This window comes from Drechmeria coniospora, chromosome 01 (genome assembly GCF_001625195.1).
Source record: "Drechmeria coniospora strain ARSEF 6962 chromosome 01, whole genome shotgun sequence".
NCBI lineage: Eukaryota > Fungi > Ascomycota > Sordariomycetes > Hypocreales > Ophiocordycipitaceae > Drechmeria > Drechmeria coniospora.
Window position 1 is genome coordinate 7664878 of NC_054389.1, and position 18121 is coordinate 7682998.

General features: G+C 59.1%; 7 protein-coding genes across 7 annotated transcripts; 3 read left to right on the forward strand and 4 right to left on the reverse strand.

Moving 5' to 3' along the window:
- Positions 1–831: 831 nt before the first annotated feature.
- DCS_02001 (uncharacterized protein) lies at positions 832–2598 on the reverse strand (the record flags this gene model as incomplete). Its single annotated transcript, XM_040799332.1, has 2 exons — positions 832–1932; positions 1996–2598. 2 exons carry the CDS (start codon positions 2596–2598, stop codon positions 832–834), a joined length of 1704 nt encoding a protein of 567 aa, XP_040660215.1.
- Positions 2599–6216: 3618 nt separating this feature from the next.
- Positions 6217–9943, forward strand: DCS_02002 (NAD transhydrogenase precursor; the record flags this gene model as incomplete). Its single annotated transcript, XM_040799333.1, has 9 exons — positions 6217–6295; positions 6350–7480; positions 7547–8152; positions 8199–8501; positions 8551–8721; positions 8769–9023; positions 9073–9717; positions 9772–9846; positions 9909–9943. The coding sequence occupies 9 exons, from the start codon at positions 6217–6219 to the stop codon at positions 9941–9943; spliced, it is 3300 nt and encodes a 1099-aa protein (XP_040660216.1).
- Positions 9944–10166: 223 nt separating this feature from the next.
- Positions 10167–10857, reverse strand: DCS_02003 (NADH dehydrogenase; the record flags this gene model as incomplete). The annotated part of the gene is made up of 4 exons (XM_040799334.1): positions 10167–10218; positions 10286–10565; positions 10641–10752; positions 10807–10857. 4 exons carry the CDS (start codon positions 10855–10857, stop codon positions 10167–10169), a joined length of 495 nt encoding a protein of 164 aa, XP_040660217.1.
- Positions 10858–11294: 437 nt separating this feature from the next.
- DCS_02004 (uncharacterized protein) lies at positions 11295–12938 on the forward strand (the record flags this gene model as incomplete). The annotated part of the gene is made up of 3 exons (XM_040799335.1): positions 11295–11492; positions 11554–11900; positions 11975–12938. The coding sequence occupies 3 exons, from the start codon at positions 11295–11297 to the stop codon at positions 12936–12938; spliced, it is 1509 nt and encodes a 502-aa protein (XP_040660218.1).
- Positions 12939–13143: 205 nt separating this feature from the next.
- DCS_02005 (60S ribosomal protein L4 precursor) lies at positions 13144–14213 on the reverse strand (the record flags this gene model as incomplete). The annotated part of the gene is made up of 2 exons (XM_040799336.1): positions 13144–14076; positions 14145–14213. 2 exons carry the CDS (start codon positions 14211–14213, stop codon positions 13144–13146), a joined length of 1002 nt encoding a protein of 333 aa, XP_040660219.1.
- Positions 14214–14551: 338 nt separating this feature from the next.
- DCS_02006 (putative ribosomal protein YmL35) lies at positions 14552–15949 on the forward strand (the record flags this gene model as incomplete). Its single annotated transcript, XM_040799337.1, has 2 exons — positions 14552–15065; positions 15135–15949. 2 exons carry the CDS (start codon positions 14552–14554, stop codon positions 15947–15949), a joined length of 1329 nt encoding a protein of 442 aa, XP_040660220.1.
- Positions 15950–16662: 713 nt separating this feature from the next.
- DCS_02007 (uncharacterized protein) lies at positions 16663–17796 on the reverse strand (the record flags this gene model as incomplete). Its single annotated transcript, XM_040799338.1, has 2 exons — positions 16663–16805; positions 16875–17796. 2 exons carry the CDS (start codon positions 17794–17796, stop codon positions 16663–16665), a joined length of 1065 nt encoding a protein of 354 aa, XP_040660221.1.
- Between the last annotated feature and the right edge of the window lie 325 nt (positions 17797–18121).

Below are 18121 nucleotides of genomic sequence, written 5' to 3' on the forward strand. Positions count from 1 at the left end.
CGACTCCGAGCATGTACATGTACTTACTCTGCAAGCACAAGTACTGCGGACACCTGCTCGCGTACTTCGTTGTAATTAGTTACAGTACTCCGTACATGTATTACACGTACGGAGTACAAGTAAGCAAGTAATACTTACGGACGGAGTACTCCGTACATGTACTCGTATTAATACCTCGTCACGATCGATCGTAAACCGATGGCGACGAGTCCAAAAGGCGACGGCGTGTCTGTAATCTCTCAAGAGGAGAAAATAATGCTTGCCACAATCTGAATCGTGCCTACCATCTACACGTGCCGTCTGTCCCTCGTCAGCAAATTTGGGCCCATGTGGTTGATCCTTACATGTCCCGAGATGGAGGTATGGTCGATATGCAGGATTCTTCGTAGTAAAAGATCAATAGGTAACGACGAGCTGTTGTTGCATCCTCGACTCCAGCCTGAGGTGTTTCCCCACGCGTACTTGCAATCTCAACACTTCATCTCGACCCCATCTCGGTGCAAGTCGGAGTCGATCAGAACCGCCAATGCCCCAAGGTTGCTTGGGAAGATCAAGTCAAATCTCGAGACGCGCGGCGCCAGTTGTCGGCATGCAGGTCTTTGGACGGCTGTAGCCTCGAGAAGGAATTGAAAATCGCGTCAAGAATTGTAGGCACCTTGCATTAACTACATATGGCAATAGACGGCTGCTGCGATGCGAACGAAAGTCATGTTGAAAGTGGCAGGTCTGGAAAAGTCAGCGCGCCTGGTGAAGATTAGAAAGACGGACGGCAGTAGCCACACCATCCACTCGTCCGAATGAAGCGGTACCTTTGCGACGCCAGGCGGCCGCCTACGTCGATTCCCCCTCTCCGCTCCGTCGGAACGCTTCCTTTACCTGCTCCAGATAGAGTTCCCGCTCCCTTACCTTTTGATCTATAAACTCCAACGAGTCGGCAGTCCAGTATGGCGCCACCACTCGTTCAAAGTCCTTCCAATCTTTCATCGCCGCTTCTCCGTAGATCGGCTGGATGTGTTGGAGGAATAAGTTGTACAGCCCGTTGACACTGTCCAGAGCGCTAAAGTACCAGAAGGTGCCTGTCTTCCACCCGGTTCGCATTATTTCAGCCAAAGCTGCGTCGCCATGACCGCGGGCCCTCTCTTCCTTTTCAAACACGGCCATGAACTCGTCGTGTCGTTCGCTGTAGGCATCCAAATGCGCAGCCGAAAGTTGATCGATGGCTCGACCGGTCAACCAGTGCGGTGGATGCAGCATCTCGGCCGGTCGGGAACATGCCCATTCGAGGTCTATGAAGCACGTCACACGCCAATCCTCATCCACAAAGATGTTGCTTGGGTGAAGATCGGTGAGCATCAAGGGGAAAGGTCCATGTCGTCGCGCCCGGTTCGTGAAGTGCGGCAAAAGGGCGCGCATCATGGTCAAGGCCGAGAGCTGCGATTGCCCGTCGGCATAGTCCAGGATGGTGTTTGGTTGATGGCGCACTCGATTGTCATGGCAGGCCAGCAGGTCACGAGCGTATCCATCCGATGTCGTGTATGTCGAGTCTCGGGGAATGTCGGTCGGCACACCCTCGTTTTCGAGTTGGTGGAGATGAAGTGTCAGCGGTCGATGCCTCAATCCAACGACGCCGTGATTGTCCATCGTCAGTGAACCGATGCGGGGAAAGTGAAATCGAGCCAGTGAAAGCATGGTCTGGGATATGTGTCGATAGAGAGTCCTTCGTCTCTCGTCATCCTCACGAAGTGTATCCCAGGTTTCGGAGAGCATGCGTCCATGCACAAAATCGAGCAACATATATCCGGGCACGAACTGTAGTTTGTGCGTGTGCATGACGTAGCCAGAAGGGGGAGGCTTGCCGAGCATCCATCGTATCGACCGTCGAATATACCACGTCAACCGTGAAAGAAAGGGAGCGCGGTCGAGGGACGTAAACTACACGCACGTATTCCTGTTAGCGTGGCTGCGAGCCACCATCTCGATATTTAGGTTCCTTACAATTGGGCCATTAGGGAAGCCGAAGCCCCAAAGCTTGGCCGTTGGGATGGACGGGCAGTGGGATTGCACCCAAGCGTACGTCGCCACCTCGCAGCGGAGTTTCTCCTCGACATTGCCTGGACTGGTAGCTTCACCAACCTTGTACGGCAAGGGAAACCGGATGATGACGCTTTTCTCGCCATTGACGTAGACAGGTATGCAGACGTTGAAACTGCCGTGGATCCATTCGTCGACCCACGGGACCCGGCAAGTCTCTCCGGGAACGTGGAGGTGATGTGATACGATGGTTTCAATCTCCTTGGCATGGACGTGGAGGTGGCTGCAGAAGTTCAACCGCTTCTCGGGGTACGTCAGCTTTCCCAAGATATTATCTTCTTCTTCTAGTGCTTCCGACAGCGTTATTCTGCCGGTCAGTAACGGAAGTGATGTGCATGGTGACGGCATTTGATGCTGATTGAGCAACCGACCTTCGTCGCGTCGATTAACGGGATGCTCTACACAATACGCTCGGCGTACAGCAGCTGTCACGTGCTGGCCCCAGCCCCGCGAATGTAGTTTTGGGTCTTGCAGTGCGGTGGATGACAGTACTAGCGCCAGTTGCATTCAGGAGTCCGAATAATTGAAGGCGGGTCACAATTCTCCGTACAGGTCCTCTGTACTTGTGGATTGCGTTTTACTCGCAGTATCATCCATGTACTATATTACATATACGTAGTGCAAGTACTTATGTACAACTCCGTATGTTGTCAGTAACGTAACATCCAAGAACCGGTATGCGCATGAGCGAATCGAGGAGTGGCTACTGATATATTGCTACTTCATCAGATGCCTCGAATGCAGGCATTACTCCTCAGCATCATGATTTCCCTCCTTTGTTCTCCCTTGCCGTTGCCTCTTCCTTTTCTTTCCGTGCCTTCTCCCGCTGCTCTTTTGCCTCCCTTCGTTTTTCCTGAGCTTGCATGCCTGATGTCGAGAGTTGTTTGATGGTCTTTTGGTCGGAGAGAGCAGCGTTCATGCGCTTTCTATCGTTCCGGTCCATTGAGCTGGTTCCTGGCCTTGAGCACGTCAGCACCAAATCCCGCGGTGAATCCTGATGCTCGAAGGAAGGTTTTACCTCGTTACAGTAGTTGGTTAAATGTGTGGATCCCGATGCGCTACCGAATAACTATTCGGATGAAACGTGATGAAGGCGTAGATTTGCAATAGGCTCTAGGGGTGTTTTTGCCGTGGTCGTTCGATGGCAGAGTAATTGCGGTTGAAGAAAGGATACCATGGTCAACAGGTGTTGAGACAGGGACAGTGCCATTGTAGTAGGGTGACGACAACGCCAGGTTCTAAGCGCCAGCCATGACACCATGAATACATGATGCTACCTCGGTGTCGACGTGCCTACCACCAATGGAAATTTAGAGAAGTATTGAGACAGGCTCACTGCTTTTACCTCACGGCTGACGACGGCGCCAGATTCTAAGCGCCAGCCATGGCAGCATTATTGCAGGTACACCATGCAACCTGGGTGTGACGATGCCAACCACCATTGGGTTTGCAGAAGTAGGCGAAGAAATGCGGCCAACGTGAATGCGAATGGCTCTGCGTCGGGAGAGGGACAAATCATGTCGCAGCCTGTCGATGGGCTTGACTCGAGACTTTCTACCCGACATCGAATGGCCGAGATGTTGCCATGCTCAGAGAAAGGAAAGCTCAATGTTGCTGCGCGGTACAGCAGCTTGTTCGAGTCTTAGGAGTCGGACGAGGAGTCGGAAGTGAGGACGAAGCGTACTGGATCTACGAAATGTGGAGGTTGGTAGGAAGCCCGCTGAGGGCAACATAATTTTTGCACCACCTGCGGGGTTCCAGGACCCCAGTGGGCAGCGGTTCGGGAAGCGGACGGAATGAAACGTGCGGCTCCCCTCAAGCACCAAATGCTAGGCAAGGCACAGGACAAGTATCAGTACAAACTAACACACTGTCAGCAGAGTACAAGCACCACCCGGTACTCCGTAATTCTTCCGTACTTGCCAGTAAATGCATCTGCGTATGGTTGCCAGACCTGCGCCTACACGTACTGTACTTGTATACAGCACATGGACTGCACTTCGTCCATACACCTCCATGCAAGCATTATTATTACACCCGGAACATTACCAGCTGTCCTCCGCAGCAGACGTCTGACCGACATTGCCGTATACCTCTATGCCCTAGGCTGGGTAAGCCGTGTGCGAATCGTGCTAGGTCCCTCTACCAACTAATGCCCGAGACGCACTCAAAAAAAATGCCGACGCTGCTGCACGAATCTATACCCGTTTTCGGCAGGCTGACTGGGAGACATTTTCTGCGAGTAGATGCCTAATCGAGGCGCTATCTTGGGCCATCCGTGTCGGCGGTGTCGCTGATGAATGGTCCCAGGGCCCAACCCGTCACTCGCCATCGTCGCCACCGCCACAACCTGCTACGCTGCCCAGTGCAAGGCCGTGGATGCAGGTCGAGCGCGCAGACCACGCGTGCACGAGCACCAAACATTCTGCGCTGTTGTTCCCGGCCGTGAACCAGATATTGACGGCATCTCCGCATTCCCGACGATGCCAACCGCGCAACCACCAATTCATCCGCAGACGCACCGATTGCCGTGAACGAAAAGAGCGGTGTCGACACACGCCGAGATCTGGGAGCCCCCTGGTGGTGGGGAAGCCCTGCAGTTCGGCAATGGGGAAGTCTTACCCCATAAACTACCGAGTATTATTGATGCAGGTATAATACTTACACCTACGATTATACGATTACTTGAGTGATAGTTGTACTTACTGCAGGTACACCTGTGCTGCAGTCGAGAACAGCTACTCCCTACTGTACAGGCTGCCCAGGGAGCGGGATGGCCGCCTTGTCATCCGCATTGCCGCCAACGACCTGTCGCTGTTCGATCTGTTCTCCCGAGATACGTGACTTGATCGAAACCGAGCGTGGCATTCAAGTACGATGGGGACGAGACACGACTTGTCGATGCCAACTTGCACACAGGCGGTTCTGCATGAGTAAAGCATGGGAAGCACATGGTGGAGGGAGAAACAACACTTCCCCCCCACCCCCACTATACCGAGCATCGAGGCCGATCCATCCAACGCCGGCCACATCGGGCATCTACAGTGCATGTGAGGGCATGCATGCAGCCAAACCATGGCATGCGGCCTTGCTGTTCAAAGTTCGCACAAATGAGGTAGGTGTTACTAGATTCAGAGGGTGACGTGCAGCCAGGTGCACCATCATCCTTTGCTCAGGTCGCATCCATTGCGCAATTTACAGCACTCTGCCTACCGATTTCGTAACATGTCTCGTGCCTCTCATTGGTACCTGCTACACATCTGGTACAGTCGCTGATGCCTAAGTAGTAGACAAAAGTGACGGTTCAATTTTGGCTGCGCTACCACTGCAAAGTGAATCAACAATTTTGCCACCCTACTATGCCTGCTGGTGGATGGTGTGAGGCATCAATGTGCCACAAGGTCCTACCTAGTACTTACAGTAGTAAGTAGGACCAGTATTAGTGGTTACAGAGTGTTGGGTACGGAGTGCCAGGTACTAGTAGGTACCGAGTGCTAGGTAGGTACGGTGTGCCAAGTGCTAGCCGAGTGGATGCCAGTACCTAGCGCTCCGTGCTAGCCACAGGAACCAGCACCAAAGTACGGCACTGCAGGCGTTCAGCGGCGGGACAGTGCTCGTAGCGCATGGCTGCAGGTGTCATTCGGGTGCTAAAGTTGAACGCAGGTACGTAATGGCATGCAGGGCCATGGAAGCTCCAGCCGCTAGCTCCGCCCCGATGGTGCATCGACAGTCTAGCTAGGCAGGTACCGCGAGCTGTCGTCGATGTCATCCTTTGCCTTGCCACGCCATGCTTGGCTGGCCACCTATCCTGCCGCTCGTTGACCTCCTGCTCTGCTCGCCAACTCCTCACCAAAGGACCGAGTGGCAGTGACATAGCCCTGCCCGACTCGGCTACAACCTCTCCATCTCTCTCTTGGACCCCTCGTCTTCGCCGCGGACCGTGTCTGGAAGCTCGAGCCGTCGAGCATCTCTCCCTCGTCCTCATCCTCCGTCTCGATTGCCACCGCCGTGATCCACGATCCCTCGCGAGCGGACGCCTCCGTCATCACGGCCGCTTCCCAGCCTCGCTCTCTTCACCCTTGCTGACGACCTGCGACGCCATCTGCCTCCGACGAGTATGCCGTCATGATTGCGTCCAGCCTGCTGCGCCCGCTCGCCTCCGAGCTGTGCCATTCCTCCTCTCCGTTCCTCCTCACGCGACAGAGTATTCAGCGTCCCCGTCCGCCTCGGCCCACGCGACTTGCTGACCGCCCTGCAGCCCTCAAGCCGCTGTTCAAACCTCGCCACCGATGCTACGACGCCGTCGGTGCCCGAGGACGGAGCACGAGCGAGGCCCGTGACGCAACGTCGCCCCGTCAGCTTCGTCCCGCGTCCGCCAAAGCCTCGCCGTCGTCGGTCATCGGGCACCTGTACTCTACCGCCTCCGTCCCGCCCACGACGCCGTTTGCCAAGCTCACCGTCGGCGTGCCCAAGGAGACGTATCCCGGCGAACGCCGAGTGGCCTTGACGCCCGCCAACGTCGCGCTGCTGGTGAAGAAGGGCTTCGACGCCGTCCTCGTCCAGCGCGGTGCCGGCACGGCGGCCGAATTTCACGATGGCGCCTACGAAAAGGCGGGTGCCACGCTCGTCGACGACGCCGCCGCCGTGTGGTCCGCAGCCGACCTCGTCCTCAAGGTTCGCGGCCCGTCCCTCGACGAGGTCGACTCCATCGAGCCGAAGCAGACCATCATCTCCCTGCTCCAGCCTACGCAGAACGAGCATCTCGTCCGGAGAATTGCCGAGCGAGGCGCCACCTGCTTCGCCATGGACATGATTCCTCGCATCTCCCGCGCCCAGGTCTTCGACGCCCTCAGCAGCATGGCCAACATCGCCGGCTACAAGGCCGTTCTCGAGGCCTCCAACGTCTTTGGCAGGTTCCTTACCGGCCAGGTGACGGCTGCCGGCAAGATCCCGCCTTGCAAGGTCCTCATCATCGGCGCCGGCGTTGCCGGCTTGAGCGCAATCGCCACCGCTCGCCGCATGGGCGCCATCGTTCGCGGCTTCGACACGAGACCCGTCGCCAGGGAGCAGGTCCAGTCCCTCGGCGCCGAGTTCATCGAGGTCGACATCGAAGAGGACGGTTCCGGCGCCGGGGGATACGCCAAGGAGATGAGCAAGGAGTTCATCAAAGCCGAGATGAAGCTGTTCAAGGACCAGGCCAAGGAGGTCGACATCATCATCACCACCGCCCTCATCCCCGGCAAGCCCGCCCCCAAGCTGATCAAGATGGACATGCTCGACGTCATGAAGCCCGGCAGCGTCGTCGTCGATCTGGCCGCCGAAGCCGGCGGAAACTGCGAGGCAACCAAACCCGGCGAGCTGACCGTGTACAACGACGTAAAAGTCATCGGTGGGACCCCTCCAGCATCGGCCACGCGAAGCGTGCGGCGCTCCCGAAGCTAACTTGCATCGTCAGGCTATACCGATCTGCCGTCGCGACTCCCGACGCAGTCTTCGACTCTCTACTCGAACAACATCACCAAGTTTCTGCTCTCCCTGACCCCGAGGGAAAAGGAGTTTGGCATCGATCTCTCCGACGAGGTCGTCCGCGGCTCCATCGTGACCCAAAACGGCGCCATCCTCCCGCCCTCCCCCCGTCCGGTGCCCCCTCCCGCACCGGCGAAGCCGGCTGCCGCCGAGGTCGTTGTCGAGACAAAGGCGCTCACTCCGTGGCAGGCCAAGACCCGCGAGGTGGCTGCCGTCACCACCGGCATGGGCAGCATGCTGGCTCTCGGAAAGTTCACGAGCCCGCTCTTCATGTCCAACACTTTCACCTTTGCTCTGGCCAGCTTGATCGGATACCGTGTCGTGTGGGGAGTCGCCCCGGCTCTGCACTCGCCTCTGATGAGCGTCACGAACGCCATATCCGGCATGGTCGGCATAGGCGGTCTTTTCATTCTCGGCGGCGGCATCTTGCCCGAGACGATCCCCCAGGCCTTTGGAGCTTTGAGCGTGCTGCTAGCCTTTGTCAACGTCGGCGGCGGGTTTGTCATAACGAAGAGAATGCTGGACATGTTCAAGCGTACGTGAGACGCAGCCGTCATCGGAACGCGAGCTGATGGCTTCAGGCCCGACCGACCCTCCCGAGTACCCCTGGCTGTACGGTATTCCTGCCGTCCTGTTTGGGGGTGGATTCATCGCCGCAGCCTCGACCGGCGCCGCCGGCCTCGTCCAGGCTGGGTATCTCGCAAGCTCCGTGCTTTGCATCGGCTCCATCTCCGGTCTTGCATCCCAGACTACCGCCCGCATGGGGAACATGCTAGGCATCCTCGGAGTCGGCTCTGGTGTTCTGGCGAGCCTCGTCGCCGCCGGCTTCTCCCCCGAAGTCCTTACCCAGTTTGGATGTCTTGCGACCATTGGTACCCTTGCAGGTATTGTTCCCGGAGACGACGCGATCGCCCAGGTGCTGACGCTTGCTAGGTTTCCTCATCGGTAAGCGTATCACGCCAACAGATCTCCCGCAAACCGTGGCCGCCCTTCACTCGGTCGTCGGCCTCGCCGCAGTCTTGACGAGCATCGGCAGTGTCATGGCCGATATTACCGATGTGTCGACCTTGCACATGGTCACGGCCTATCTCGGAGTTCTCATCGGTATGACGTCCCCTTCTGAAATGGTCGCCAGAGGCTGACGGTGCCAGGTGGCATCACCTTTACCGGCTCCGTCGTTGCTTTCCTCAAGCTCGCCGGCCGCATGTCGTCTCGGCCGACGATCCTCCCGGGCCGCCACCTCATCAACTCGGGTCTCGTCGCCGCCAACGCCGCGACCTTTGGAACTTTCCTCGCCATGGCCCCTGGCAGCCCCATGATCGCCGCCGGCGCGTTGGCGGCAAACACGGCGCTGAGCTTCATCAAGGGTTACACGACCACGGCCGCCATCGGCGGCGCCGACATGCGTAAGCTCCGCCCGCTCTGTGACGAGAGCCACGTCGCTGATCGATGCAGCCGTCGTCATTACCGTTCTCAACGCCTACAGCGGCTTTGCCCTCGTGGCCGAAGGCTTCATGCTGAACAACCCGCTGCTCACGTCGGTGGGCGCTCTCATAGGCACCTCCGGTTCCATCCTGTCGTACATCATGTGCGTTGCCATGAATCGGTCTCTGACAAACGTCTTGTTCGGCGGATTGTCGACGCCCACGGCGGTGCAGGAATACAAGCCACAAGGGCAGGTCACCCAGACGACAGTCGACGACCTCGCCGATGCCATGCTCGGCTCCGAATCCGTCATCTTAGTCGTGGGGTACGGCATGGCAGTGGCAAAAGCGCAGTACGCCATCTCGGACATTGTGAACCTTTTGAGGTCCAAGGGCATTCGCGTGCGCTTCGCCATCCACCCCGTTGCCGGCCGCATGCCGGGCCAATGCAACGTGCTGCTTGCGGAAGCCAGCGTGCCGTACGACATAGTTTTGGAAATGGACGAGATCAACGACGACTTCCCCGACACGGATCTGACGGTAGTCATTGGCGCAAACGATACGGTGAACCCGATTGCGCTTGAAAAGGGCAGCGCCATCGAGGGCATGCCGGTGCTGCACGCGTGGAAGAGCAAGCAGGTTGTCATCATGAAGAGAGGCATGGCTAGCGGCTACGGTACGTCTGGCTGGAACCGGTCATGCCAAGTGTCGTTGTGCTAACGCGAGGCAGCGGATGTGCCGAACCCCATGTTCTACATGCCCAACGCCAGGATGCTGTTTGGAGATGCACGGACGAGTTGCGAAGGTATGCCTCATCGGAATCCAAACATTCCCGCTACGATCTGACCTCCGGCTGACACTTGGCAGCCATCAAAAGTGCGGTAGAAGCGAAATTGCAATAGAGGGCATTTCAGCGGCATGGAGATTTCCTGGATGATATTTTGTCATGAGAAGAATTCCGCCATCTTGCATAGGAAACGATGATGTTGGTTGCTTCGCATCATTAGCATGCGGTCGGGTGTTGTGACCAGCCGACGCCAGGATGTGACCGGCTTGCGATGACAAAATTGCAATTCTATTCCTCAGCCACGCCATATGTACAATCTTGCTCATTCACGCCGCCGCCTATGTCCTTGGCGCAGCTTCCGGCTCCCAGGTCCTCAGCTTGGGTTTCGTCCTGCCGCGTCGTAAGCATCCGTCTCCGCCAGCAGCGAGGGGGGGAGTGGGAGGAAGGAGAAACGTACGTGCTGTAGGTCTTGAAGGCACCCCGTGTCTGGGTCCAGTTGAAAATCGGACCGGGCTTCTCAAAGGACCTCTTGCCAACCTGCATGAGGGCGTCCTCGGTAGGCGGCTTGTCGACGCTGTAGCTGATCCAGGCGTGCCAGCCCGGGTCAATTTGGCCCGCATCGTAGTCGTGCTGTGCGTACTCGACCCAGCGGGTGCGAAGAGGTAGCTCCTCGTTGTTCTCGAAGAACTTGTTGCCCGCACGGTCGGTCCCGATGAGGCGGCCGGCTTTTGTATCACCTGGCAAGGTCGGTCAGCATTTCTCCCCGTTCTCGAGGCCGCCTAGCTCGGGTGCATCCCATCTTGCTTGCTTACCGATATACTGAGTGCGTGAAACGAAATCAGTCAGCATGATCATGGCCGTCGAACATCGCCAGTCAAACGTGGGGTCGAGATAGTCACGTACCAGCATCTGGCGGAAGTAGTCCTGCAATTGGTTAGCAAAGGCAGCACATTGGATGGACGGCAAGAGGTCGCGCACCTTGATGCCAACCTTGCGCAGGTTGCTCAGCGTTCGCCCGATTGTCGACATGATGGCGGTTGCGTCAAATCGCCTGGGTTGAGCTCGAAGCCGACGGAGATGGCGGAGAATAGCAGGCAATGGCGAGAGATGACCAGCCTGAAGGTGAGCCAAGGTCGAGGTTGGACAGGCATGGGAGCGGTCGGCAAAACATCGGCATTTGATCACTGACTAATGAGCAAACTAGTTAAAGTATTACGTGTACAAATAATCTTCGACGACCCACACTGGCCAAGGAAGCTTGCATGCTATTATGCTATTTCAAGCTGCTATAGATGCGAATATACAGTATCCATGATGGCCCTGGTTATTGGCAAAAGTCAAAACGCGCATCGGTAGGATTCAACAAGGCCAGTCGATCATCGACACTTTTGTCTAGGATGCTGGCCCGAAGCTGTTCGCGCTGCGTTGCCAGGGTACACGTCCCAGGCTTTGCACGGGTGAGGGTGATGCCTGGACGCGTTCAGAGCAGGAGTTTCACGACACCGTCTGGTGGCCGTGCCGTGGATGCTGCAAGCTCGGGAAATGGCTTCGGACAGTTGGCGCCGCTCCTCAGCGAGCTGGATCAAATGGCGCCGAGTTTCGACGTTCGAGGAGACGACATACGCATCATCCAGTCACCAGCTGAGTTTTACGAGACACTCAAGGTGCGGCTGGAAGAGCAAGAACACGGTTGAGAGACTGGGACAGTCGTTGACCACATGGCAGGATCGTATTCGGAATGCAAAAAGTCGCGTCTTTCTGTCGACGCTGTATATCGGCAAGTCGGAGCGCGAGCTCATCGAGACTCTCGGCGAGGCCCTCAGGCGCAACCCCGAGCTCCAACTGAGCATATTGACGGACGCATTGCGTGGCACCAGAGAGGCGCCGAACCCGTCATGTGCCTCGCTTCTCGCGCCTCTCATCAGCGAATTCGGTGCTCACCGGGTCGAGATCCGCATGTACCACACGCCCAACCTGACGGGCATGCGGAAGCGTTACGTGCCGAAACGAATCAACGAGGGATGGGGGCTGCAGCATATGAAGCTGTACGGTGTCGATGACGAAATCATCCTGTCCGGGTAGGGCCACGACCGTCCAGTGCGTTGAAGTGGGAACGTCTGGCAGCTGACGGAACGGACCGTTGCAGCGCCAACCTCTCGGCAGACTACTTCACCAACCGCCAGGACCGGTACCACCTCTTCACCTCGAAGCAGGTGACGGACTACTTCTGGAAGATACACAGCGGCGTCTGCTCCTTTAGCTTCCTCGTCGAGCCCGCGGCCGGCGGCGCCGGCTTCACCCTCTCGTGGCCCGAGGCCAACGCGGCCCCATCGCCGCTGCAGAAGCCGAAGGCGTTTATCCGAAGCACGACGTCGACGCTGCAAAGTCTCATCAGGCCCGGGGCGGCGCAACCGAACAGCGGCCTTGCCGATACGAGAGTCTACATGTTGAGTCAAATGTCGCAGGTGCTGAAACCAGACTGTTCAACCGAGCTTCCCGTCATCACACGCCTTCTCGAAAGGCTTGCATCGCCCAGGTACGAGGGCTCATCCTGGACCTTTACGGCCGGCTACTTTAACCCGGCACCATCGTTGGTCAAGCTCCTCCTCGGGACTGCCTCCACGGCCAACACAGTCATCACGGCAGCACCCGAGGCCAACGGCTTCTACAAATCAAGAGGAGTGTCGGGCCTCCTCCCCGATGCCTACGTTCTCCTCGCCCGTCGCTTCGTCCACAACGTCCACCGCGTCGGCCGTGACGATGAGATTTCCCTCAAGGAGTGGCGCCACGACACTGCTTGCCAGCCCGGCGGGTGGACGTACCACGCCAAGGGGCTTTGGGTGACCATGGGCGGCGACGTCGGTCCCTCGATGAGCATAATCGGCAGCTCCAACTACACCGAACGCAGCTACTCGCTCGACCTCGAGGCCGGCGCGCTCATCGTCACGCGCAGCGAAGGGCTCAAGGCTAGGCTCGCCGACGAGCAGCGGTGGCTGCAGACGCACGCGAAGACCATGACGCGGGATGATTTTGCAAAGAACGAGAGGAGAGTGGGACTCAAGGTCCGGATAGCCATGTGGATCGTTCAGCTTGCCGGCGGAGCGCTCTGAGACGACGTGACCGGGCTGCGTCGTGACGGGGCTGCGTCGTGAAGGAGCCTATTCGATCGACAAAGGATGCCTCTTGAGATACCCATTCACACACTCAGCAGCACATTCATCGAGTTCATGCTACATTGATGTATTGTTTTTTACATTGGCTCACGACGGACGGCCAAACAAGTGGTCCGGATGGTGTGCCACGAAGCAGCGGCCGTCACGGTTTCCCTTCCCCGAGCGAAACACCACCCACGCACACCCGGTTGACGAGGTCGCTCTGGTGCCGCTCCATCATCTCCCGAAGAGTGCTCCGCTCCAAGATGACCTTGCCCGTCTCGAGCAGGTCCTTGATGTCGACGTCCTCGAGGTTCAGCGCCCGACCGTCCCAAGGTACCTGTTGCATGGCGTCACGCAGCCTGTGGCTCCCGTCACCCGTGACGAAGAGGGTGCGGCCACCGGCACGGCCGAGCCCCAGCGTCCGCAGGACGGCTTCCATGTATTTTTGCAGGTAGCTCTCGCGCAGGCCGTCCTTGAGGTACTTGTCGGCGACCATGTCAAAATCGGTCGGCACGGCGAGCTCCATGCCATCTTCGCAGACGAGAAGCTCGCCCCTGCGGTAGCGGTAGCTCAGCGCCGTCCGCCAGGCCTTGTCGTAGACTTTTCGGTTGAGGCGGGACGAGAAGTCGCGCGGGTGCGGGCCGAACGTCTTGCCGCCGCCGCGCAGCACGGGGCTCTGCTTCGTGCCGAGACGGGCACGGCCGCTGCCCTTTTGCGGCCGGATCTTGCGGTGGGAGCCGTGGACGTCGAAACGCGTCTTGGAGGAGGCGGTGCCCTGGCGCGTCGAGTCGCCTTCGAACACGACGGCGTGGTGCAGGAGGTCGCGCCGCATGGGGAGGTGGAGGTGCTGGACGGACCATTGCTCGAGGGAAACGGGTTCGAGAGAGGGAAAGCTGTGTATCGTGAGGGGAACGGTCGAGACTTGGCGACATGTCAGACGAGGACGGTCCACGGGGAAGCGAGAGGGCTCCGAGTTACCTGGGTTCCAGGACTGCAGGATGGACTGCGTATCGGAGCCGGGCCCTGGACGGACCGTTTCCCGCGTGTGAGCCTCGGTGGCCATGGAACGAACAAACGGCTTGCCGATGAGAAGCTACATCTGCCGTCAGACTTGCGAATCGGCCATTGCGAGGTTGGCAACGACGTCGGGGTTTCACTGACCTGGACCTGGGCAGCGAGGCGAAGCGAAGCCATGGCCTCAGCAAGGCAGCCGACACGCTTGGATGCCATTTCGACCGTGTACGAGGCACGCAATCGTTGCGTCCGTGACGAAGAAAGGCCCCTGGCCAGCGAGACGGGCGATGCTGTCCGTGGTTGACGTTTGTGTCGTTGGTGCCTTGGTTGCTGGCAAGATTCTCGGCTCGAAAATCGATGCCTCGAAAGTGTACCAGCAGCCGGCTAGTTCCGCGCCAGTGGTGGTCTAGGCGTCACACCCCCGAAAATACAGCGAGTATTAATTACGGGTCACGTTACTTGCTCTGCCTCCTGCGGCAGCTGATTGAAGTAAGCATTTTCTGCTTCGACGGCCGAGACGACAATTCAAAAACAACAACACCTCGCGCAGCAGCATGTCGCGGTGTCGGGCCGTGGCGAGAACGCTTGCACGGCAATTACCATCTCGACCGGAACCATGCTCGATCCGCGCATTCACCTCTGGCGTCGTCCGCGCTGCTGATGTGCAGAGTCCCCAGCAGGAAGCCGTCGGTCTCGACCTCGAACCGAGCACGGTGCTGCCCGAGTTCGAGGCGGCGCTGATCAAGGCCGGCAAGATGCCCGTCGGCTCGCGGAGGCGGCGCGTGGCGATGCGGTTGACGGCCGACATACCCTTTGAGCAGCTGCCCTTTCAGGCCTTCCAGGAGGCCCGCAAGATCCTCGCCGCCGACCGCGAGGATAAGCTGTCCAAGATCGCCACCGAGCTGTCCAAGATTGCCCGTCTCGAGGCCAAGGGCGCCGAGGACATCCGCGGCGGCCAGCAGATGAAGGACACGAAGCTCGCGAGTCTGCGTCGGCACGTCGAGGAGCTCAAGATTCTGGCCGACGTCAACGATCCCTTGGTCAAGAAGCGATTCGAAGACGGACTGGGTGAGATTCCAGAGGGAAAGGACGAAACGGGTTTCATCCATGCTCGTGTCTGACCGAAATTGCAAATAGGGGACATGAACAAACCAATCTACCGCCACTACGCCGAGAAGAAGTGGCGCTCGTACGACTACCGCCTCGTCAAGCAGCGTATCGAGCAGTTCAGCATCGTGCCGGACGTACTGCCCAAGCTCGAGCCGACGGCCGACGTGCAGCTCTACTTTCGTCTGAAAAAGGTGTCACCCGGCGACGTCGTCGACAGCATCGTCAGCGAGCGCGCCCCGCGCTTACGCGTCCAGCTCTTCGACAAGGGCGAGCGCCTCGTCACCGTCGTCGTCCTCGACGCCGACGTGCCGGACGTCGAGGCTGACAGGTTCGGCAAGCGGTGCCACTACCTCGCGGCGAACATCCGCCTGAGCCCGACCGACACGTCGCTGCCGCTGAGCCTCGTCCGGGCCGACGACCAGCTCGCCGTGCCGTGGCTGCCGGCGTTTTCGCAAAAGGGCGCGCCCTACCACCGCCTCGGCATCTTCCTGCTCGAGCAAAAGGCCGGCGAGAGGGTCGACGTGGCCAAGCTCAAGGAGCTGTACGCGGGCAGGGAAGGCTTCTCGCTGAAGTCGCTGCGGGACAAGTTTGGCCTGAAGCCGTTTGGCTTCCACATGTTTCGGTCCGTGTGGGACAGCGACACGGCCGACGTCATGGCTCGGCACGGCATTCCCGGCGCCGACGTCGAGCTGCGTCCGGTCCGTGTTCACAGCCTCAAGCCGCCCGTCAAGGCGCGCGGTTGGGAAGCGAAGCGGCAGGGACCAAAGTACCGCCACCTCTGGAAGTACACGAAACGCATCCGCGGCGTGTCGAACGCGCGAGGGTGGATCAAGAAGCGGTAGAGGGCCTCGCGCCGTGTACGATGCTCCGGTGTATATCAGCACAATACAGGATTGCCTGCCGTTCACCTCGTCCTTGACCGGCCGGGTGGTGGCCACCCAGCACAGTGATGCGCCGCCGATGAATTCACAGCTCGCGTCTGCTCGGGTCCCTCGCTGAAATCTCCACCGGCTCGCGCGAAAGTGGCTCCCGAACCATGGCGGGAGACGGTCCACGGCGCGAGAGGAGGGGTGTGGTGGAGGAGGGAAACATGAGCACGAGGCTGGGCCAGCGCCGTTCAACCATTCCACGATGCTTATCTGCGGCCCTGCCAACATGGACGATTCATAAACGACGGCATGGGTACGAAAGCGCCGTCCAGGTTCCTGCCCGCACGCCACTGTTGAGGCAAACATCTGTTGAGTCAAGCATCTGTTGAGTCAGACATACAGTACAGGTTAGGCAAGTGTTGCGGGATGAGTGGAAGTGGAATTGGAAGCAGTTTTTTGTTTTTCGAGTCAACAACTACTACACCAAATGGCCTCGAGTTTGCATCATCCCAGCAAGGCGGTTCAGAAAAGCCGGTTTCGTACGTACAGTCGCAGGACCGCTCCCCGACGGCCACCACTCACTCTTCCACGGGGGGCGGAAATTATGGGCGACATTCGTTGATGTGTTTCGTTTTGCTCGCGATTTCGTCGGAGAGATGGCAGCATCCTTGACGTCGGCTTCGGCGTCAGTCGTCCCGGAAAAGCTCGTCGGGCATGTAGTCGTAGTTGATGGGTTCCTTCTTCAGCACGGGCGACAGAACGGGAAACGGCATTGTCGCGTCCTCGGTTCGCACCGTCGACGACGGCTGCTCGACGGAGTCTGCACGTCCTTGGCTCCGAGGTTAGCGCGGGGCCCCTACGACGTTGCCACAGCCGCGGCCTCGACGCTCACACTCACCGTTTTGGCTCTGGATGGACATGAGGCTGCCGATGCTGGAATGGCGGCGAGCCGAGCCTTGGGGCGGCTGAGGTTGCGGCGGGGGCAGGGAGGCGAGGTCGGAGGGCCGGTGGACGAAGCGCGTCGCCTCGTTGTCGAGCCACATGTCGATGTTGGGGTCGTGGCAGGCGGCGTGGTCCATGAGCAGGTTCTTGATCTGCGTCGACTCCTCGAGCAGGTTGGTGCATTCGACGAGCAGGCTCGCGTGCAGAGCCTCGAGCTCGGCCTTTTTGGACTCGAGCTCGTGCACCCACTGCTTCTTCTTCTCGCGGCATTTGGAGGCGGCGACGCGGTTGCGCTCGAGGCTGTGGTGACGGCGCGCGTCTTCCTTGGTCGCCTTCTTGGCCGTCTTCCTGCCAGCGGCGGCGGCGGCGGCGCAGGGCGAGCCTTTCTTGGCGGGCGAAGTCGAGGGCGTTGACGGCTGGGCGCGACTGCGTTTCCTCTTCGTCCTCGACGCCGTCGGCTGCCGCTTCGTCGTCGAGCACCTTTTCGCCCCCGGCTGGGCGGAGGAGGGAGGGGCCTTGGTCCGCGGCGAGTCGGGGGGGGTGTTGGAGGATGGGGGGGATATGATGAGCGGTGCAAGCTCGACGGCGTCGAGGGCGGATTCGGCGGCGGCACGGGGCGTCGAGGCCGCGTGGTGATACGACGGTTCCCGGGATGGCCGGTCGAGGTCGACGACGAAGTTATCATTGTCGTCGCCGTCGGCAAACATCCTCGGCGTCATCATGAACTGGCTCGGCGAATCGGCCGCCACGTCCTTTTCCGTCTTGACGCCGTAAAAGGACATGGCCATGCGCGGGTCGACGAGCACGTCGCTGTTGTCGGTCATCTGGGCCATGTAGGCGGGCACGTCGTCCGGGGTCGGTATGCTCGTCGCCGTCATGCTGCGCCGCGACGATGTCGGCAGTCGACGGCGGTGCGTGATCGGTCGGGCAGCTCGGTCGCTCGTCGGCTCGCCCGTCTGTTCGGCTCGCCCGTCTGCTCGTCTGCTCGTCTGCTCGTCTGCTCGTCTGCTAGTCTGCTCGTCTGCTCTTCTGCTCGTCTGCTCGTCTGCTCGTCTGCTCGTCTACTCGCTCGTCCGGCAGCTCAGTCTGCCTCTGGAGCCGTTCCGCCGTATCCGGAAGCAGGTGGGCGTTCGAAGCGGCCGGGATGGTGGACGAGTCAGTGTGCTGCGGTGTGACGCTGATGGGATGGCGAGATTGATGAGA